At 38.2% G+C, this 22,400-nt stretch overlaps 1 protein-coding gene across 12 annotated transcripts in view; it reads left to right on the top strand.

Moving 5' to 3' along the window:
* Nucleotides 1-22,400, top strand: part of mef2aa (myocyte enhancer factor 2aa) — a 112,649-nt gene that overhangs the window by 62,698 nt on the left and 27,551 nt on the right. For 8 of the 12 annotated variants that reach the window (XM_055175007.2, XM_055175009.2, XM_055175011.2 and 5 more), the window contains 2 exons: nt 18,387-18,653; nt 21,641-21,866. In XM_055175007.2, coding sequence (XP_055030982.1) covers nt 18,387-18,653; nt 21,641-21,866 — 493 coding nt within the window. The remainder of the gene's footprint in view (nt 1-18,386; nt 18,654-21,640; nt 21,867-22,400) is intronic. The other 4 variants (XM_055175019.2, XM_055175018.2, XM_055175015.2 and 1 more) reach the window with 1 other exon arrangement.

Below are 22,400 nucleotides of genomic sequence, written 5' to 3'. Positions count from 1 at the left end.
GCTGTGGAAACACAGTTTGGTGTTTACCTCACAACAGAGACCAGGAAGACACAGACGCAAGAGAATATTCCTCTTTCATTTAAAGCAAAAAAATTGCTGAAAGCTAATATGAAAGAAGCACAAAGGACATATAACAGTAGAGGATTTAAAGTAATGCTCCAAACTTTGGGCTTCCAAGCAACCACTTAAGTGGAAAATGGCCTCTACACGGTCTTATTATCAATGACACATCAGTTTGGAGAGCGCATTTTAAAGACCTCGGGCAGCACACGGGGTCACACTATGTGTCATCGAACATGACAAACTGAAGTGTATCCATCTCATAGCCATTCTTGCTGTGCTCCATGAGAAGGTCCATGCTTTCTCTGAGCATGATGCTTGTTACCTGGTTACTGCCAAAAGGTTCTTGTTTTCCGTACATGTCGTGCCTCATTGACGTCAGAACCTCTTTCGCTTTCTCTCTCGCTCTCATTTTCTAGCAAGACTGATATTTTTCATTTCAAAACCAGCCGTTCTTCAAGAGGTTGAAATAAAAGGGAGACAAGGCAACAAAAGGCCCTTAGCGAGGTGGGTCTTTGGTAAACATTAGCCTCCAATGAGACTAATGAGACAGGCTCTAATCTCAAGTGCTTGAACATAGATGCGCTGACTCTGAGCAAATAACCCCGGTGCTCATTCATAGAGGAAACAAGAGAGCGCGGCACAAATGAATGACTAATTTTGAACTATCATTTCTGCTCTCAGCTCGCTGGATAAAACCGCTGTTTTTGTCTGTATCTCAGCGTTGTCCAGTAGTCATGTCTTATAGATGCACCAATTATGAACGTTTTAAAGAACTGGTCACTTTTTCTGTTCTCATTTATCCCCTTTTATTTACTGAAATTGATCACTATCTTTAATCTATAGTATTTGGCCCCCACATTGAAGTAATTACATTCTAAGTGTTATTACGAAACGTACTGTGGGTTGCTGAAAGCCTCTTTTAGGCTTTCAGTATTTTTCTTTTCCAAATAACATTAAGCAACTTGGTGCCCACAATTTTTTCCTTGAGATAAAATATTTTGACTGTGATGGTTCTAGTTATTTGATAAAGTGTTTTATTTAGCAAAAACTTTTGAGGTTTTAAGCAAAGTCAGGCCAGAATCTGTTGTTATTAAAAATGGAATTTAAATGTCTTGTTTTATAAAGGGTTTTAGTTTTTTCATTACTTCAATTCTTCCTTGTAAATAGCTTTATAAGCTGAAATAAAACAATTATTTGTAGTCTACAGTCCAGTCCACAAGTGCTCAGTAACCCGCTTGAAGTTATTACTAAAGTAGGTAAAAGTTAGTTACTGATAGTGAGGGCATATATACTGTCCAGGCATATAAAATCTGCCAATGTTTAGTTTAGTCTACACTGCAAAAAATTATTTGTTAATTTTTTACACATTGTGTGTGTCATGCTATTTAAGGCATTATTTCATGTTAAAATAAATAAAAGGGACGACACAAGTTGTGTTAAAAACAGTGATGGGAGTAACGGGTTACAAAGTAATTCCGTTACTGTAATTCCACTACTTTTAGCGGTAATGAACCTGACAGTAATGGAATTACTTTGTAACCCGTTACTCCCATCACTGTTTTTAACACAACTTGTGTTGTCCCTTTTATTTATTTTAACATGAAATAACGCCTTAAATGGCATGACACACACAATGTGTAAAAAATTAACACATCATTTGTTGCAGTGTACCTGCATTGAAAAACTATATTGGTACACCAGAAGTAACCAATTTTTTTTGCTAATTTTACTCTAAGGAACTCCAAAACTTGGCTTGGGATTGTAATGATTATAACTTTGGATAAGAGATCTGTTTAATCTGCTAATAGGCTAGTATAATGAATGGAAATTAATAGGGTCATCTTTTCAGTCACGCTATGCCCTACTCCTTTATGCACTGACGGGTGCTTAGTTTGTTTAACTTTACAAGTCATGGTGTACAATAGGGGCTCTGTCAAAGAAAGCGCTAGAGCAGCCACATCTGATTGGTTTCTTAAGGGCTCATGACAGATTTCTGCCTGCCCTGTCCTTTCTGGATTTCATCTATTGCAGCAAATATCATGTTTTCTGAAAAACAGGAAATATTTCCGCTTGGTGCATTACTGATGCTATGTACAGCATATAGTCGGACGATATAGGCTAGCTCAAAATCTTGATATTTATGTATTTTCTCCGAAAAAGTGAGATTTATTATTTTTAAACATGCGATCCATCATTGGTACTAAATATTTCTAACTGCTATATTGTATCTCAGCAGATTCAAACAGTTTAGCATAGTACTGAAACTAAAATATAAAACTCGTTTCTCACTAAATCAACGGAAAGTAGGACCTATATTTATTCATTTTTATCAAAAGCACCGCGGAACTTGTATTCTTCACGTCTAGCGCCCCTAGAGGCCACAAGCGCCGCAGCACTGTCGCAAAGGAAAAGAAGACAACTCTTTAGGTCACAAAGGCCGCGGTGTGCCTTCCAGCATGTCATATGAATAGAATTTCATGGGTTTTATTTTTTTCAAACGCCAAAAGACCGCGTAAGCTCACGTTTACAAGCCAGTTAACGGTGGTCGCTAGGTTAAAGTTTATATTTAAAAAAAATATTACCTTAAAGGGAAATCCAACCCTGGTTGCCCGTGTCAAAGATCTGTAACACTAACATGGTGCCACAGAGTCACGAAAATTCACGTTAAAAAAAAAAAAAATCGTGTTTGGGTGCCAGACAGGACTTGCAAGCAATATAACATTACTTACTTGTCCAAAAGCATGACGGCCAAGTCAGCATCGGTCAAGAACCCCTCCTCCTCCTTTAGTTCTGGCCCAATATTGATCCTCGTTCTTCCTTTTATTCTGTCACTCTCCTGTTTTCCTCTTCTGGTCTCCTCCGACAAAACCTTGGGTTTCTTTTTCTTAGTTGCTGCTTCGACCATGAAAAAAACATCAGAAAATTAAATAGTTGCGCTCTCACGTCCGATTTTGAGGAAGTGGGGAAGTAACGTATGCCGTAAAGCAGTCGAATTTTGTAGTTCTTTTTGTGCTCGGGTTACTACCCGAAACCCCAAGTTTAAAAGTACAAGTAAAAGCGATACAGAATCCCGTCAGGCTATGGTGGACATGCCATTCAACCTATTTTAAGTCGATGTACCATCACAAGGCTCTTGAAAATATATAATGAAGGTTGAAAAAAAAGTCTCTTTAATATACCCCATTGTATATTACATGGTTTAAATTTCTGTTTATTTCTATTTTATTTCTAAGTCACAATGAAACGGAAGTAGCAATTGTCTTATTTTCCTCGTTGTGACGTATATCCGAGTGAAACGGTTCGTCCATCGATAATTGATTGGATCTTTTTGATCATGATCTATTGCATTGGTTCCCAACCTTTTTCACTTCAAGAAACATCTTGATTTTTGCTTGTTTTAGTTTATTTTAATGCTTGTTTTGTCCAATTTTTTATAATTTTAAGTCATCTTGAGGAAATCTCCTGAAATCTTTTCTCGTGACCGGAAGTAAAGAGAGTTCGTTTCAAAGAGGGGAAAAGATGCGTTTTTGATTAAAGTTTATGAGGGCACATGCTCACTGATAAGTCATTTGTATAAAAAAATACCACAATATTCCAAAAAAAGTTTTTAATCTCAATTTCATTGTGACTTTATAATATACTAAATTACTATCTCCTCATTGATTTTTTTTACGATAATGGCAATGACTAGATAGACTTGACTAGAATGATAGAGCTGTGTTTTGTATGACATTGGTACTTGAGTCTCTCATTTGTCTAAAAAAAGAAGTGCGTTTCAGTAATTTCCAATGCTTTAGATGCAGATGTAGGAGTGTAATAGAAACAAATGGAAACGCCATTCTACTTGAACTTAACAAAGCTCTCCGTCTCTCCTCCCTCCTTTCCTTTTCCTGGTTACCATCAGAACCAGTCCCTAGACAGCAGACGCAAAAGCTAATGGAAGTGTCCTCTTTGGCTATTGATTACGCTCCAATGGGAGGGGGAAAGCATCTCCAACACAGGCAAACATGATTGAACGTAATTCAATAAGAGCAGGAATAGTGCCTCTCTCTCTCCCTTTCTCTCTCCCTTTCTCTTCCTTTCTCTCTCCCAGATATTGTTCAGCTTTAAGATCTGGCACGTGTTTGCTGATTTCAGTCATGAATTATTTTCAGATGACATAAGCTCAAATAGCCTCTATAATAATTTCAACACTCATGTGAAAGATTATGTTTACTTGCTCGGTCTTGATTTGTAATGTAGAGTCCAGGGTTTAGTAAAATCCTTAAAGATTCTGGACCTGGCACATACAGTGATGTTATGCTTCTAATTAAAATTCTTTCACTTTCAGTGATGTATTGTTTGTTCATCACACGAGTGGGTTGAATTGTTCTCAGCGGTGATGCGGACCGCCTGAGGAAGGATTTTAAATCAGTTGACACTGCTTATGCTTGGTTTTTGCATATGCTTTGATTCATAGTTAAAACTTGGCAGCTCACTACGGACCTGACTTCAAAGAAACTTTCATGCATAACACATTCCCAAATGTCTGCAATGTGTTAAGGATACATGTACTTAATTTTACTGAACTAATTTACAATTGCAAAACAAGAAATCATCTGAAAGGTTATAAGCATGGAGGCAGAGAAATTAAGACCGCACACATGTACTGTAAACACACACACACACACCTACTCCATTTTTTTTCATTTGAATTTGTGTATGACTGTAATAATAACCAACAGACGAAACCTAAGAGTAAAGAGATAACCTCTCCCTTTGCGTCCTCCATTTTCAAGGAAACTCACTCAATCTGAGTCATTTGTAGGAGGCTTGTCTTCTTTCCATGAATGACAGCAATGTATTCACAGTAAAGTTTCATTGCAATACTGAGCAAACACCAGATCAGCCTAAACAATTCCGTGCATTTCACTTTAACACTTATCATTACAAACATTACAAACCCAATGGGGCGTTTCCAAGATAGGGATTAGACTAGTCCTAGACTAAAAAAAATGTAAGAGCTGTCCAAACTAAAAACAACTTGCACTGACATATCTTAAATTACATCAGTGCCCTTTGTTTTGCCATTAAAATGCACACAAGTAATGTTTTTAGTAGTAATGCACCGATGTATCGACCGCCGATATTTATCGGCCGATTTTTGATGAATTTGAAACCATCGGCAATAGCAAGAGAAAGGCCGATATCGATTGTTTATTAATTAACTGCATAAAGAAATCCATTATATGTAAAAACGAGTTAATGTTGTTAATAAAATAAATGCTGAATAGCAAAAACCACCTTTGAAGGTTGTCATGCTGTCTTATTATATTTGTTTTAGCTTAATTTGTGCCTCTCTTATTATGTTGGTCAGTTGAATGTTAATTAGATCCAATCCATGTTCAGTAAAAATAATTTGATGCAGAAATAAACTAGCAAAAAGACCAACTATATAGTATTGTATACAAGTGTTTAATATCGGTATCGGCCAGAAGTTGTCTGTTTATATCGGTATCGGCCCAAAAAAATCTTATAGGTGCATCCCTAGTTTTAAGTAAGGCATGTTTGTTAAATCTTGTTATTTTCTAATTAAACTAAGGTCTAGTCTTGGTTTTTAGCTAATCCCTGTCCAGGAAACCACCCAATATGTGTATTTCTTCAAATGTGTTTTGTGTAATATAAAATAATACATTCCGAAATATGGTAGTGGGCTTTTTTAATGCTTTTATGAGGAATAGGGACTGAAATCAGTCTTATTAACTATTTTATTAATTAAATAAGGCCCACTTGGCATGTCAGATGTCCGATTTCAAAGTCCCCGTCGACCTAATTTGATTCGAAATCGTAGTGACGTGAGAACCTGATTTCCAGGAGATTTTTCACTGCTGGTGACCTAAAAAGACAAAACCACCAACTCATTTAATATATGCATTCGTCTGTGAAGCAGTCCACCATTAACCCATTTGGTTGTTTGTTAAATATGATTTCTAGCCCGCTCGCCACCCCAGCGTCTCGTCCTTTGACCGAACAAACCACACAATGAGAGTATCAAGGCCACGGTCAAGGCCGGCGGTTTTCAGGGCGGATGACAGGAGGCCGGAAGGCTGGCGAGGTGCGTGTGGAGAGGTGCGCCCTCACAGATTGATGAGGCCTGCTCGGTGGCAGGGGTATAGAGTGTTACAGAACAGACGTCCTGCTGGCACGACCTACCCTCTCTGCTTTCTCCTCTCTGCCTTATCGGAACTCCTAATTGTCCTTATGAATATTTTAGAGGAGAGGAGGAATGGAGGGGTTCGGGGGGGCTATTGTTTCAAGGGCTCTCATGGCTAATGATCCAGTCTGTGGGTCAAGATGGTTAGGAGTGAAAGACAGGTAGGAGGGAGAGAAAGACTAACTAGTTTTGGAGGAAATGGGTGACGGGAAGAAAAATGAACTGAAATGAAAACGGATATATTTGTCAAATGGAAATTTCCCACTTCTTTCCCCTTTGTTCGTCATTAACTGTAATAGCTTCACTGTAGATTTCAGTGTTAAATAGATGAGATAATTTATTTAGACCAGTGGGACTAGAAAGCAACATTAGTTCATTGGAAAGAAACTTTGATGACTTTGATATGCCTTCACCTCAATTTTGGTTTCAATTCCCAATCTGCAGTCATGTCTCAAAATACCCTTGATAGTGATTATGTTCTTTTCTGCACAGTGGCAACTAATAGCTTGATCAAGCCCGCCAGTGTACTGTCTGCGAGCATCTGCCTGTCTTTGTGGGACACTATTGCTCCTAGAACTGTAACATCCTTGCTAACTAATCTTCATATAAAAACAGCAATCTCAGTGGTCGACCAGTGGTAATTAACTGTGATGCATGGCAAAACTGAGACGAAACCATGCTTTTTCTTAGAACCGACAGAGATGCATCAGGCACTTAAACTTCTGCTGTTATTTATGTGCCATTCATTGTGAAGCAGCTTTTTGTCTGGCGGGGGGGATTAGATTTCACTGTATATTGTTTTATTCCAAACAGCTGCGCAAAGATCATAATTAACAAACGTTCAGCCGGACTCACTTGCTGTAAATGAGCTCCCGCTGTCCAGCTTCCTGTATGAGGAGCACTAAGACAATAGCACAGAGGCAGGAAAATCACGCGTGACATCACATCCATAGAATAATATCTGAGCAAAGTTCAGAACAGTAGAGATTTCCTAGAATAGTTTTTTTTCAACCTACACTATAGACATTAATAATATGGGTCAATGTGGGAGGATATGCTTGTTTGTGCAGTTGTGCTATTAGTGGTGTGCTACGTCACGTTGGCCTGCTTGAACAGGCACTAACAGCGGCATTTCTTTTAAAACCAAGTGAGGGAGAAAGAACAACAAACTGTTTTTGGAAAGCAGGAACGAAAAACTCCACTTCTCGCTAACTAGCATAATCTCTTATCTTCTTCATTTTTTGTTTTGTGCAAAAATAACACCTTTCGTTTTGTTTGTTGACATGTTGCAAAAATCAACCTTCGCTATGTGTTCAAAGTTGTGTGAAAACAAAGTTTGATCATAACTGCAGTCAAAGAGAACGATCTTGTAATTGAAGCAGCACCACCAAGGCTGTGAATTGTTATGTAATGTGCGAATCGGCACGACAAAAAAGCAAGAAATTGTTTTTAAATGCATCTCGTATAGACTTAGCCTAACATAATATATTGGGCAATATATATGCACTGATTTTTAAAGGACAAGTTCGGTGCTTTACACTTAAAGCCCTGTTTTCAGATTGTTTATGATGAAATAAAACGGTTTTGATTGAAATTTGGACATATGATGCTGGCCCGAGAATTTTCGGGTGTTTCTTCTATCACCTCCCACCTCTATAATGGCTGTATAGGTGCACAGGAACAATCCTTTCTAAAATGCATTAAACTTTCATTTTTAAAGACGTGAAACTCACCGAGTGGTCATGGGTGTTCACTGATATGATCACACAAAAATTGCTGCAAAATACGCATTCCAACAGGTTTTATCTTAGTTTTTTGGCCAACTCCATTGACTTGTATTAGATGTGCTGTGAGGTACGGTATTACTCCGCCGCCGGGAACGTTGTTTGTATTCTTGCAATTGGCAAAGGCGGATTATCACCACCAACTGAGCTGGAGTGTCTATCATTCAAGCTCTCAACGGAAGAATATACGGGTGTGAGGCGTTTGGAAAAATAGGTCCACAAGTTCACAATGACACAATCTTTTGCTGCGATTTTTGTGTGAGCATATAAGTGAACACCCCTGACCACTTGGTGAGTTTCACGTCTTTGTAAACGAAAGTTTAATGCATTTTAGGAAGGATTGTTCCTGTGCACCTATGCAGCCATTGTAAAGGTGGGAGGTAAAACAACAAACACCGAATATGTCGAAATTTCAGTCAAAACCGTTCTATTTCATCATAAACAATCTGAAAATAGTGCTTTAAGTGTAAAATACCGAACTTGTCCTTTAAGATACTTCCCACACTCAAACCACCATGATAATGACACAAAGCAAAATGCACCAAGCACAGTTGTGATCTTTTACAGTTTAGCATGCTGACTTACTCAGTTGCGACAACACTGCAGGGTCACAGTTATAAACCCCATTCACACAGCATGCTGATCCCAGAAAAGTTCCATAAAATTGTCAGCGTGCCTTCTGTGCGATCACAAACACATCCCGCAATTGTTTCTTGGATTTCTCCCATAACATTTACGGAATGCGTCCTGTGTGAACAGAAGGCAGAAACATTGTGACGTAGTAAGTGCCATCGCAACAATAAGTTATCTTCGAGCTCTTTGACACGGGGTTTTAAGCATATAAACAGTCACGATGAGAAATGTCTGTAAACTGGAATTAGGCAGAAATCAGGGAGCTCCTCACTATCTCCACTAAAGCTGAGATCGTTCACCAGCATAACAGAACAAGGCGTCACATGCTAGTTCATGATCAAATCAGAAAATAAATGCACATGCTTGGTTTTTTAAAAGAGACAGGGTTTCCACATGTCCATGAAATCCTTGAAAGTTTGTGAATCTGGGGGGAAAAATTCAAGGCCCTGGTAAGTTTTTGAAAATATCCATACATAGATACAGGTCATTGAAAGTGCTTGAATCTATTTTATGCAAGAAGTTTTCTGGAAAAAAATCCATATTATTCACTGTGTAGTGTAGGATAATATCATAAAAATTCTAGACTTTTTAAGCACACGTGCTAAACTGTTCGCTTTAAATGCTTATATCTTCTGTATGTGAATGTTGATTCATACCAAAATGCTTTTTTGCAAAGTTGTGTTTGACACATGAAAACATCTCGGTATGTAACTGTTGTTCCCTGAGAATGGAACCAGACCCTGTGTCTCCTCCATCTCTGTAACGCGTCTTTGGCAATATTTCAGATAGCGATATACTTCCTGGCTCCCGCGTCACTCTGTCTTTGTCATTAAGCCTCACCATTGGTTGAATTTCATATACACATTCAGACGCATTTACCCCTGGAGGCGTCCCAAAGGGTCACCGTAGTGACGCACCGCAAGTTCCCTCGAAAGGGAACTGTAACAATGTATCTTAAAAGGTAAAACAATGTAACCTTGCACTCACTTGAAATGTGTCCACACATTTAGTCCTTGAATTTTAGGGTATTGGACCTGGAAAGTCCTTGAAAGATCCTTGAATGTGAAGGTAACTAAGGTGTGGGAACCCTGAAGAGAGATCATCGATAATAAGCAAACTAAAGATGCTGCGGACAAAATCCACCACATGCACAATTACAAATCTGTCACGTTTCTTTATGGGATCTTTGTAAACGCACACACAGATTCCGGAAAACTGGCATTGTGAATGAATCAAAATCAAACTATTCCCAGACAAATCCTGAACACATTTTCCGTGTTTTTTCCGTAATCTCTGTGCTAAAAACTTGGTTACACCACCTTGACAGAGCATGCCTCAATTTTAAACATAAGGAAAGCAGTAAATGTCTGAACGTAAAATTAGAGACTTCTTTTTACCTCATTTTACATTAGTATGCACCGTATCATAGATGAACAAAAGCTAAAAAAGTCTTCGCACACACAGCTGTGTCACCGTACTGTATGATTTAATCAGAAACGGAGGATAAGCTCTCCACCCTCACTCCACCCATTACACAGCTCGCACTCTGTCATCATCCTCCATTCTTTCTTCTTTCATTTTTCTCCAGCTCCTGCTTTATTTTGAATGCTGGGCTTTTAGGCTTACAATTTCCGACTATATCTGAATCTTCCTTTCATCCACGTGCAGCACATGAATAAGTCAATACAAAAGACCTTTGATAGAACGGGGGTATAAGTGAAATGCTTTTCGACGTATACTGTAAAGTGCTTGTGCCATTTCACTGTGCGAATGTTAAAAGAAGCTTACGCAAGCGAGGGTTTATTTTATTTTTTTACAATTATGCTTGATGATTTTAGACCTTCATGCTTAAGAATAAATTTCTGCCATAAACACTTTTTACCTCATTTTTGATATTTCTTATATATCACATCTGTCCAAGTATAAAACTGTTTGTGAACATCTTTAGCTGTAGTTTAGATACAAAATTGTCATTAGAAGTGAGCTAAATCTGAAAAAACCTTCCTTGGGGACATTCTCATTTAGGAACAAAACTATTTATCATTATAAATGAAAAGTTTGGTTCCAAAATGTGACTTACTGCCAAAATCAGTATTGTATCAGGTCAGTATTTTAGCGTAAATTCTTAATTTTATGCAAAATACAATATCCGCCGTGTTATTCTGTCATCTTTTCTCCCTTGTTTCCCAAAACGCAATTAACGCCACTCCTCCTTTTCTGCAGAATGCAATAAATCCGCTCCACAAATTACAGCGCACCATTCCACGCATTGTAAACAAATAATGGCGGTGCGTTGAGTCCTCAGAATCTTATTTTTCTTCATCTACTTTGCACTTTGTGATCAGCAAACTAAAAAACAAAATAATACTTTAATGGCATTGATAAGCCTGTGGTGGTTTTCTCCGACAGGAAAGAAACGTAAGCCATCAACATCTAATAATTTACGCAAGAGGCACTCGGGATTGGTTGCTTGTTCTCCCGACAGCATCAAGCTTTTCTCATCAGTTTTTAATTAATCTTTAAAAATCAAGTTATGGATTTGAATTTTTTTGTTGTTATAACCTAAAGATGCTATGTGAAAGTTTGTAACAGAAAAGAGTGGTTTTCATCTTGTCACTTTCTTGGTATAGAAAACAAGTTTTTTACCGAAATTAGTCAAAATGGATTTATTGCGTTTTGGAACCAAACTCTTCAAATATAGTTTAATAGCAAAGATTTTTTATTGCAAAGAAGGGTTTAAGTGTCTGCTTTCTCTATCCCCCCTTTTCACGTGTTATTCAGGTCTTGTTTCATTACACACACACAGATCCAGTCAAATGAAAACACTACGCATTTATGTTGTGCTGGCTTGACGTCACTCTCATTTTTGTGTCGACTGCCAAAGTTTTATCAATACAGGTCTTTTGGCGAACCTTCTATTAAAAAAGCGAATATCGGCATGAATATTGGCGACTGTCCCACTGTCCTGTCTCTGAGCCATGCGGGACATGCTGAACAGATTACACAATATGAGTTTTCAGCTCCCTCTCCAGAACCGCTTACGCCAGCACTGCCCACTCTCCCTCTTTCACACGCTCTCACACACTGAGCGCGCTCCACGCTCTCATAACAATAACACTCCTTTTCCCTTACGACATCTAAACTCATGATATTAGATGTTCAGGTACAACAGAAATAAAGACAGCACATAGTTTAGAAAGTGTTACTTGATGTAGGCTGCTTGCTAGATCTCTTCTGATGCTGTGTTTACAATCATCCCTCGTTACAAGTAAAGCTTACCGAAAATGCTACACTTTGCTCTCTTGATGAGAAAGCGTGGCAGACTTGCACTTAAAGGTGTAATTAAGAATGTAAATGATCCAGTTTTATCAAACTTGCGATCATACCCCCATCTTGTATTTACCATATTCACACGCATCCAAGTGTATCATGCATTATTTTTTGCAGCACTGACAACTTTTGATCGCAACGCATAACGTGCCCTTCTATGGCCATGCTTACACCAGGGCTCTTGATTGGCTGATTTGTGAGGTGAAGGGGCTGACAGGTGTTAGGGAGAGGGACACCTGTTCGGACATGTGCTGATGTAGTGATCCATTTACTAGAGCTGCGGGCAGTGTCTATGGGACACCCAAAACATGCCAAGGCATTTAAGAGGAACTTACCAGCGTGCCATTCCAGTTTTTAGTCTTTGAAGCGCTGGAGGCCATGATAGGCAAAACAAATGGCAATGCTAGTGTTATTTGTGTGTAAGATTTCCTTCCATTTATCTCATTTCAGGGCTCAACATAAAGGACTGCCCGGTGGCCCGGGGCAAAAGTGAGAGACATTCGGACCAGTAAATGTCTAGAAAACTAGGATTCCGTGTACCCAACGCGCCGCCATTGTTTGTTTACATTGCGTGGAATGGTGCGGTGTAATTTGTGGAGCGGATTTATTGCATTCTGTAGAAAAGGAGGAGTGGCGTTTATTGCGATTTGGGAAAAAAGGGAGAAAAGATGACAGAATAACACGGCGGATATGGGATTTTGCGTAAAATGAAGAATTTACTCTTAAATACTGACCTAATATAATGCTTATTTTGGCAGTAACTCTTTTTTTTTCAAAAATGGCGTTTATCGCGTATATATTATTTAACATCTTGGGAGGGTAAAACACAAGGAAAGAAACAATGCAATATTTTGCACAGTTTGCTGTCAGTTTACAGATAAAGCTGAAAAGTTGGAACATGTCTGTTGAATATGTATACAATTATATTTGACGTTTTAATTATTATTTTTAAATATGTGAAATACACTGACATTTTTATGTTGGGGCCAGTAAAAATTTTTGGCAGTATAAAAATTATTTGCGTTGAGCCCTGCATTTTAACGTATTTACTATTAAAGGATTAGTCCATTTTCTTAAAAGAAAAATCCAGATAATTTACTCACCACCATGTAATCCAAAATGTTGGTGTCTTTCTTTGTTCGGTCGAGGGGAGGTTGTGTTTTTTGGGGAGAACATTGCAGGATTTTTCTAATTTTGATGGACTTTGGTGGGGCCCAACATTTAATACTTAACTAAACACTTAACAGTTTTTTTTCAACGGAGATTCAAAGGACTATAAACAATCCCAAACGAGGCATTAGGGTCTTATCTAGCGAAACGATTGTCATTTTTGACAAGAAAAATAAAAAATATGTACTTTTAAACCACAACTTTTCGTCTAGGTCCGGTCCAGCGCGACCTAACGTAAATGCGTAGTGACGTAGGAAGGTCACGTGTTACATATATAAAACGCACATTTGCGGACCATTTTAACACTCTGGGGTCGGCTGCGGCGCGGACGCCGCCAACTCTTTATTTTTCAATCACTCCGTAAAGAGACTTAGATAACTCTGCTGATTTTGGACATACAGATATGATTTATACATCATTTAAAACGTTAAAGTGTCTAGCTTTTTTTCTGTCCACTCCCAATAAAAACAGAATGTTGTGCTTTTCGCAAAATTAAGAAAATAAACATGATGCGCGTTTTGTTCTCTCTCCCTCAGTGAAGCCATTTCAGAAACGCGTCAGAAAATTAACTGTAACTTCACGAATACATGTCATATAAACAAAAGATAAATGTCTACATAATGCTTGGAATGTCAGCTTTTAAATGGTGTAAGTGAGATCGAAAACATATATTGTCATTCGGTGTAAACTGTATGAGAAGTAGGAGAGGGACCGTCTTTCTAATGTTACCTGATTATCTGTAATGAGAAGAGATCGCCACGCCCCTGCGCCATTGAAGTGAATGAGCAGAGACATCCATATGCATAACTTGTGCCTCCTGCAGTCAATGGATACGCAATCCAGTCCACAACCCAGATCTCCATTCCTTGTTGTTTCATCCGATTGCACCAAAACATGACATCTAAATCCTTATTGACTTGCGTATGTGTGTCAGTATCTCCAGACGCGAGTGTTTTCATTGTTCTTCCGTCAAACATTTCACGCGAGGGAAACACACGTAAACAAACACACGAGTCAGGAAACTCGACGCGGTTTTTGGTATTCTTATAAAATACGCGACTGCAAACAGTACAATCCTTATTTAGTTGCGTCTAAGCATATATCTCCGCACAGCACGTTTATTAAACACAGGATCACTCGCATGTGCACACATAAGTTAATAGGCTTGTTCGACTTAGTGCGGCGCCGCGGGAACCGGCAGCCGGGTGACGTCGGAGTTTCGCGAGAGCGATTTAAAAGCCAACTCTTCCATATGTTTTCGCGGATCGCTCTCGGGGTGTTTTGCCGGCGCCCGGCTGTCGATCTTTGCGGCGCCGCATGAAGTCGAACAAGCCGACTGCTTTCATGAGCAACACGTGAGGTAATGGCGGCGGCTGTAAACAAACATTGAGCAAGTTTATCGTGCAAGTTTATCATGCTTGTCCCTTGTTGTGTTTCTACTATAATGATATAATGATTACAAAAACACAACTAAGAGTCCAAACAACGATAGGCAGTTGTTCTTTTGAGCTTTTTGCCACACACAAACCCTGTGTTCACTTTGATTAGGCTACTATGGTTTTTAAAAGGTAACTTATAGCCTACATGTGAAATTAATGTAATATATATATCTATATATATATATATATATATATATATATATATATATATATATATATATATATATATATATATATATATATATATATATATATATATATATATATATATATATATATATATATATATATATATATATATATTGTGTGTGTATTTACATTTAAATTGAAAACTAAACCATCATGGTTTTACTACAGAGAAAGTTACATTCCTGTTGAACATCCCCACAAGGCTCATTATGTGGCTCATTATGCAACCCTTTTGTCTCTCAGCTGTCAATCACTGATTATTCAGGAGCATTCCCGCCTCCACGCATACAGCCTTTCCCTAGCAAAAGTGTCTTAGAAATTCTAAATCAATATCTTGCTTTATGTGAACGAGTAGGCCGAATGATTTTCATATCATTTTGAAGAAAAAACTCTAGACTACTAGATCCTGTTTTGAAAAGTCTTGGGAAAACATGTTTAGAATTAGTTTTGTGGACTTATATCAGTGACTTAAAATTTTTGCTTTTTCAAAAACCACGCATAAACATTTTTCTCTCAAAAATACAAACATGTACATACATGTTGATTATATGATATTGTAGCCCAGTTTGTTCTGAACGCAGTGTTATGAGACTTTTGCCATTAATATGTTTTTAAGCAACTGAAAAAAGCACAAATGTCAGTGCATGTCAAAACTTCCCCAGGGCCCTAAAAACCCCTTAGACCCCAGAGGGTTAAACAATAAACTGCCACAAAGACATTAATTAGTATCAGTTGACATACAACAACGTAGGAACGGTCCTCTTTCAAGACACTTGTAAACACTGGGGCGGAGTTTCGCATTCATCCTCTGTGACCTCTTGAAGTCATGACGTATTGCGTGGGGTTAGCTGGCGCATCACGACCGGATCTAGACGAGAAGTTATGCTTTAAAAGTGTATATTTGTTATTTTTATTGTCAAAAATGACAATCGTTTCGCTAGATAAGACCCTTATGCCTTGTTTGGGATTGTTTATAGTCCTTTGAAACTCCGTTGAAAAAAACTGTTAAGTGTTGAGTTAAGTATTAAATGTTGGGCTCTATAAAAGTCCATTAAAATTTGAAAAATCCTGCAATGTTTTCCTCAAAAAAACATAATTTCTTCTCGACTGAACAAAGAAAGACATCAACATTTTGGATGACATGGTGGTGAGTAAATTATCTGGATTTTTCTTTTAAGAAAATGGACTAATCCTTTAAAATGTCAAGTGTCCATACAGTATTTCGACAGCTCCACGGTTGAAGATTGACTACGCTTTGTTTTGATATGTTATTGTGCTGCATCGCCAGGAACGTGTACCCATGAGGAGGCTGGTCTGGCAGCCGTACTTTCCACAGGGGCTCCTCCCTGTCGACTCAGGCCCCAACAGACGGGTGTGTCCCTGGGGTTACTGTGGAAGTCAGCAGCCCTGCCCTGCTCACACAGACCTCGCTGCCCTGCTCCAGCCACAGTACTTGCCACATAATGAGCAGGTTGGGACTATAATTTGCAGGTCCTGATGGAATCTGTGGCACTCTGGGGGAGAAAGTGCATAGTTTCACTGGTAAACACAGTGTTTCAGAGAGCCACATAGGGCCCTGTAAACAGGAAATGACCCAGGAAGGCGTTGCTCAAAAAGTAAGAGCAAGAGCCACCTTCGGTACCGCACTAAATAGCTTCATGGTTACAGAAGGTCCCAGAAAAGCCATATATATGTAAGCAGTATAGCCGTTTTGTGCTGTCATTAGACGTAGATAGATTGCACAGCACTATGCATTATGAACGTTTTTCAAACTTTCCTGTGCACACGTGCCAGTGAGAATTCTCAGAGCTTGGTTGCACATTTTGTTAGATAAAGTAGATAAAGATCAACAAAGATCTCACTTCAATTCACTGAAATACCAGAGGAGAGCAGCTGCACTGCAAAGGCACTCGCACACAAGCATACCTACGCAGTCACACACATTGTGAGAGACTAAGGGGCTTGTTAGTGTATGTGTGCTGTGCTTCACTTCCTTCAAAACATGACTTTTTCATCTGAAAGAACATGTGACCTCTGCTACCACACCGCCTGAGGTAGTCTTATTACAGAGGCTCTATCTAGCAAGAAATAGGCCGGGGCGTCAAATGAAGATTTCCCATTTTCAAGCGCGCCCTGACACCTTTTGCTGTCGTCTTGTTAACGCAGTCAATCTGATGCGCAACCAAAAGTGTGAAAAAAAGGGGTAACACATTACTGAAAGCCTGTATAGTACTGTATATACTGTAAATTTCATCATGAATACCTTCAAAATGGATTGTACACTATATACTGCATATAGGCTGTATACATTATACATGCTTTTTACAATATATATTGTTATATACCACTTTGATAATGTGTGCTTACCAATGTGGTATTGATTTAAATATTATTATAGTTTTTTCTATGTATATACTATGCCAGTCTCACATACAGTATACCACCTGACTATAAAGCGTATAGTTTTGGCATACTTTTAGAAATTAGATATGCTTTTGAATATAGAAATGATTTAGGACTCATTTATTGGCTAATATAACTAAAAAGTGTCTTATCTCTCATGGTAAAAAAAGGATGATACTGTAATACTAAATCTGGTGGCATGACCTCTGCACTTTGCACTTAATATAATCAGTCCCTTCCATGCTTAAATGTTAGTGACCGGATATGATAATCCATTCAATTTGTACATTGCTTTCACATTGCTCCTGTGAATGGCAGGGATGCCGAATTACAGTAAGAGAGTTTCTAAAGCTCGGCACTGTGGGAGCCCCTTATGTGTGTGTGTCTTCCAGCTGGGTGGCTTATGATAACTGAAAGATAATGAAATATGCATCACAACACACACACATGCTGAGGGAAATGTATGTTCCTAAGAAAGAGTCGAACGGGGAGGGAGGGAGAGATACGCACAAAGACGATTTGGTTTTCTAGAGCTTAATGTTTTTAAGGGAAAGGATAAGGAGTGACAATTCAATTTCCTCCCTGGGGACTAATGCAATAGGCATGGTGCAACCATCAGCGTGTTAGCTCTTAATGTATTTGCCGAATTATCCATTGAACTGTTACCAGTTCAATTTCATCCTAGCACTTTTGTGCTCACTAAGCAGATGTTACAGAAACACACAATTACAGTCGATTGTAGTGAAGTTCATTAACTATTTCTTTACTAAATGCTGTGAGATTAGATTGATCATATTGTACTGTCATTATTTAGGTAGTTTATTTTGTTGATATTTAGACATCATTTAATTTGATATTACAATAAATAAATGTTCATAGTCAGACTAACAGAAGTAAATGTTTTTTTTTTTTTTGTGGTGTAATGTTATCTAGTAGGCTAATGTGAAATCAGTAATGTTTCTCTTCATCATTTTTAGCAAAGTGTATTACAAGCTAATCATATAAATTATTTGTAGTATATTTGTTCATTTGGTAAAGAAAAAAATAATAAAATATTATTAAATAAAAATTTTAGGCCAAATTAAAATCCTGACCAGGCCAGTAGACAAAATCCTAATTGTTGAGCCCTAGTTTGGGTTTCAAATGCCTACGTATGTGTGAATTTTCCAATTTTATTTTCAGAAATTAAGAAACAAAGGCCATAATGACTGTGCCAGTCCTGATCCAGATGACTGTTTCGGTCACAGTCCCCTCATGGACGACCGTTTCGGCAAACTAAACGAAGAGAGTGATTTAATGTACAAGCGCTGTGGTGCGCTTAACAAGAAAGAACACAGAGGCTGTGATAGCCCGGATCCCGACTCCTCATATGTCCTCACCCCTCACACAGAAGAAAAATATAAAAAAATTAATGAAGAGTTTGATAATATGATGCGAAATCATAAAATCGTAAGTAAATGCAATGTTTTTGCTTGGCTTTGTGGCAGAAAGGATACACACCCCCTTTTCATTGCCTCACCCTTAACCTCTCTCAACAAATAAAGACTTTTAAAGCATATTTACTCTTTTTGTCCAGTGGAATTGCACTTATATTTTTAATTGTGTAGCTTTTTTCTCTCACCCTAATAAGATCACATTGTTTAGAAGATATCAAAAAATTCAAAGCTCTCATTCATAGTATCATTAGTTATTCTATAATTAATTTTCAATTAAAGGATTAGTCTATTTTCTTGGGAGAAAAATCCAGATCCAGATTACCCACCACCATGTCATCCAAAATGTTGATGTCTGTCTTTGTTCAGTCGAGAGGAGGTTTAGTTTTTTGAGGAGGACATTGCAGAATTTTTCTAATTTTGGTGGACTTTGGTGGAGCCCAACATTTGATGCTTGGCTTAACACTTAGCAGTTTTTTTCGGCGGATTTTCAAAGGACTATAAACAATCCCAAACAATGCATAAGGGTCTTATCTAGCAAAACGATTGTCATTTTTAACAAGAAAAATAAAAAATGTGTACTTTTAAACCACAACTTTTCGTCTAGGTCCGGTCCAGCTCGACCTAACGTAAATGCGTGGTGACGTAGGGAGGTCACGTGTTACATATATAAAATGCACATTTGCGGACCATTGTAAACAATAAACTGCCACAAAGACATGAATTAGTATCAGTTGACATACAACAATGTAGGAACGGTCCTCTTTCAAGATGCTTGTAAACACTGGGGCGGAGTTTCGCGTTCGTCCTCTGTGACCTCTTGACGTCATGACGTATTGCGTGGGGTCAGCTGGTGCATCACGACCGGATCTACATGACGAGAAGTTGTGCTTTAAAATTGTATATTTGTTAATTTTATTATCAAATATGACAATCGTTTTGCTAGATTCTTATGCCTAGTTTGGGATTGTTTATAGTCATTTGAAACTCTGTTGAAAAAAACTGTTAAGTGTTGAGTTAAGTATTAAATGTTGGGCTCTATTAAAGTCCATTAAAATTAGAAAAATCCTGCAATGTTTTCCTCAAAAGACATAGTGTCTTCTCGACTGAACAAAGAGGGACATCGGCATTTTGGATGACATGGTGGTGAGTAAATTATCTGGATTTTTCTTTTGGGAAAATGGACTAATCCTTTAATTCTTACCAAAAAATTGCATATAGTGAGGGCCAAAAGTTTAAAGTATAAGTATCTATTTTTTTGCATCTTATTTTATAAAATTTTTGTAATAAAAAAATAATTTATTATAACGTAACAAATTGAGTGAAAATGGTTTTTTATTCGTTTAAAAAGTACATTACATGAAATATTTGGATCTTTTCCTTATTTGCATGAATGTAAACATATACAGTACCTGATCCTGCATGGATTTTACAATTTATGTACAAAAACCTGATGATTTATGTTATCCAACCATGATTTGAAATGTTTGCTCTCATAGCGGACATATCGTATACGCCCTTGTATACCATAATGCTAGTTTTAAAATCCTAAAACATTAGTTAGACTCTTTTAGACAAACATTCAGATTTTTTGGAGAAAGATTAACAAACCTCTGCATGAGACTTTTTTGTGAGAAAGTGCACAGTGTATTGTCTAAGGAAATGCCTACAAGTCCACTGACTGGCTAGTATATTGACAGATTCATTGGTTTGAAATAATTGATGCGTTCTTCCCAGCACTTAGCCAAACAGATCTGGAAATTGAATCTTTTCTCTCAGTACTGTGCTCTGTCCAGGTCATGTGATGGAGAAGATTTTCCATTCTATAAAGACGGAGAGTCTTTCTCACCATTTCTCCTCCAACAGAAATGATTTTTTATTCTCACTCCTTCTGGTGGGTGGCAACACCAGAGCCCAGTATCTTTGTGTAATAACAAGCTGAGCCAAGTAACGTCCAAGTAACAAACAAATATGGAAAATTCTTAGTCAAAAACGTAGCCTTTTTTATTTTTAAAACATAATGTGACACAATAGTGATCTTGTTGGGTGGTGATCATAACATGCACCTGATAGAGGGTGCCAGGTGATTTTTTATCGCTGCACCGAATAAACAATGCTGCAGTTTTTTGTGTTATTAACTACTAATATTTGTACTAACTGTCTCACTGCACTGTTAAGTGGATGTAGTGGTTTGTCACTGCCCCTACTCACACCCACTCTGTGGATAACTATGAATAGTCAGCAATGCACTGCCTGTTGATTTTATTAAGACACACTATCCATTAATGCAATCACATGATTACCTGTTGTTATTTAAGCTCAATCAGATTTTTGTATATGTATGTCGATTAGACTTAATAAGTAAATGCTGTAAAATAATAATAATAATTATATAGTGTTTTTTTGTGTTTTGTATTTATGGTTTGTTTTGTAAAAGGGCCAAGTGCAGTGCTGGCTATAGCCATGCTTGACTCAAGAGCTATTTCAAGTTATTGCCCAAATGTGCATGCCTTTGTAATATATTTCATCTCGAATTGTTGTTTTATGTATTAAACCTGGGTCAAAATTGGTGTTCCAAGCACAGTAAAAACGACTCCCAGTAGGAGATTTGTTTTCCAGGAGTATTTTTCACTTTTTGCCAGGCTTTTTGGACAGCCCAAGGTGATCCAGAGATCTCCCTCCCGAGATTACGTTTTTCCACCATGCAATCTATCTCCTGTTTTATTCCATTGTATGATAAAAGCACCAAAACTCAAGGGCCATCTTTCAATCCTGTTAGAAGCTTAAAGACGTGTGCAACCATTCTAGTTGAATGAATTCGAACACTGCAAAAAACCAACTACATGCTATTATTGTGCAATTTCTTGTTATTCAGTATGAATCGAGATACAGTATGAATCAGTTATCTGTGTTATTGATGTGGGGATATTTGAATTAAATAGCACATGTTAAGTTGCTCTGTAGTTCTCCTCACATAAAGTTATGTATGTGCATCTGTTTCAGCCTACAGGCCTTCCCCAGCAGAACTTCTCCATGCATGTGGCTGTGCCTGTGTCAAACCCCAACGCCATGTCCTACAACCCCGGGGCCTCTTTGGGAAGTCAGAGCCTGTCAGCCGCCACTGCCTCTCTGAGTGATGGTGCCATGCTGTCTCCACCTCAGGGTTCCCTGCACAGAAACGTAGTGTCTGCCGGGCCCCCGCAGAGGCCCCCGAGTACAGGCAGCGCAGGTTAGTGCTATTCCCTAGACATATTTTAATTTCTACCACGAAAAGTAGGGCAGTTTCATTACTGTCACATCTTGAAATCTTTTCAGTGGCTTATATGTCAAGTGATGTGTTTTCTGTATTTAATACAGATGTTGTTTTTCTACGTCTCAGATAGTGAGATCTGTTAGAGGAAGTAATAATGAAACAATGTTTTTCCTAGCTGCTGTGCACAGACATCGTTGTGTTTCTTGATATGCTTGGTGTTTCACACCTCAGTACTGGCATGAGAGAAGCGGAAGTGAGATCAATTAGTAGCCTCCTGGAAGTGGTCTCCATGACGACAGCAGGGCTGTAATGCCGTCTGATCTGCTCTTTAAGCTGGTCTGACAGCAGTGGGCTTTGTGGCTGGGCCGCACCAGCCCGAGTGTGAAGTGCGAGAGACAGACAGACTGACAAATTGGAAAAAAAGAGATTGTTTTACATACAGTGAATGCATTTCACAAACATTTCTCATTGCAACAAAAGAAAATGCAATGCAAAGATACAGATAATCAC

The sequence above is a fragment of the Misgurnus anguillicaudatus genome, chromosome 15, assembly GCF_027580225.2.
Source record: "Misgurnus anguillicaudatus chromosome 15, ASM2758022v2, whole genome shotgun sequence".
Classification (NCBI taxonomy): domain Eukaryota; kingdom Metazoa; phylum Chordata; class Actinopteri; order Cypriniformes; family Cobitidae; genus Misgurnus; species Misgurnus anguillicaudatus.
Note: the sequence above shows the minus strand (reverse complement) of the source record. Positions and strands in the feature narration are given on the sequence as shown.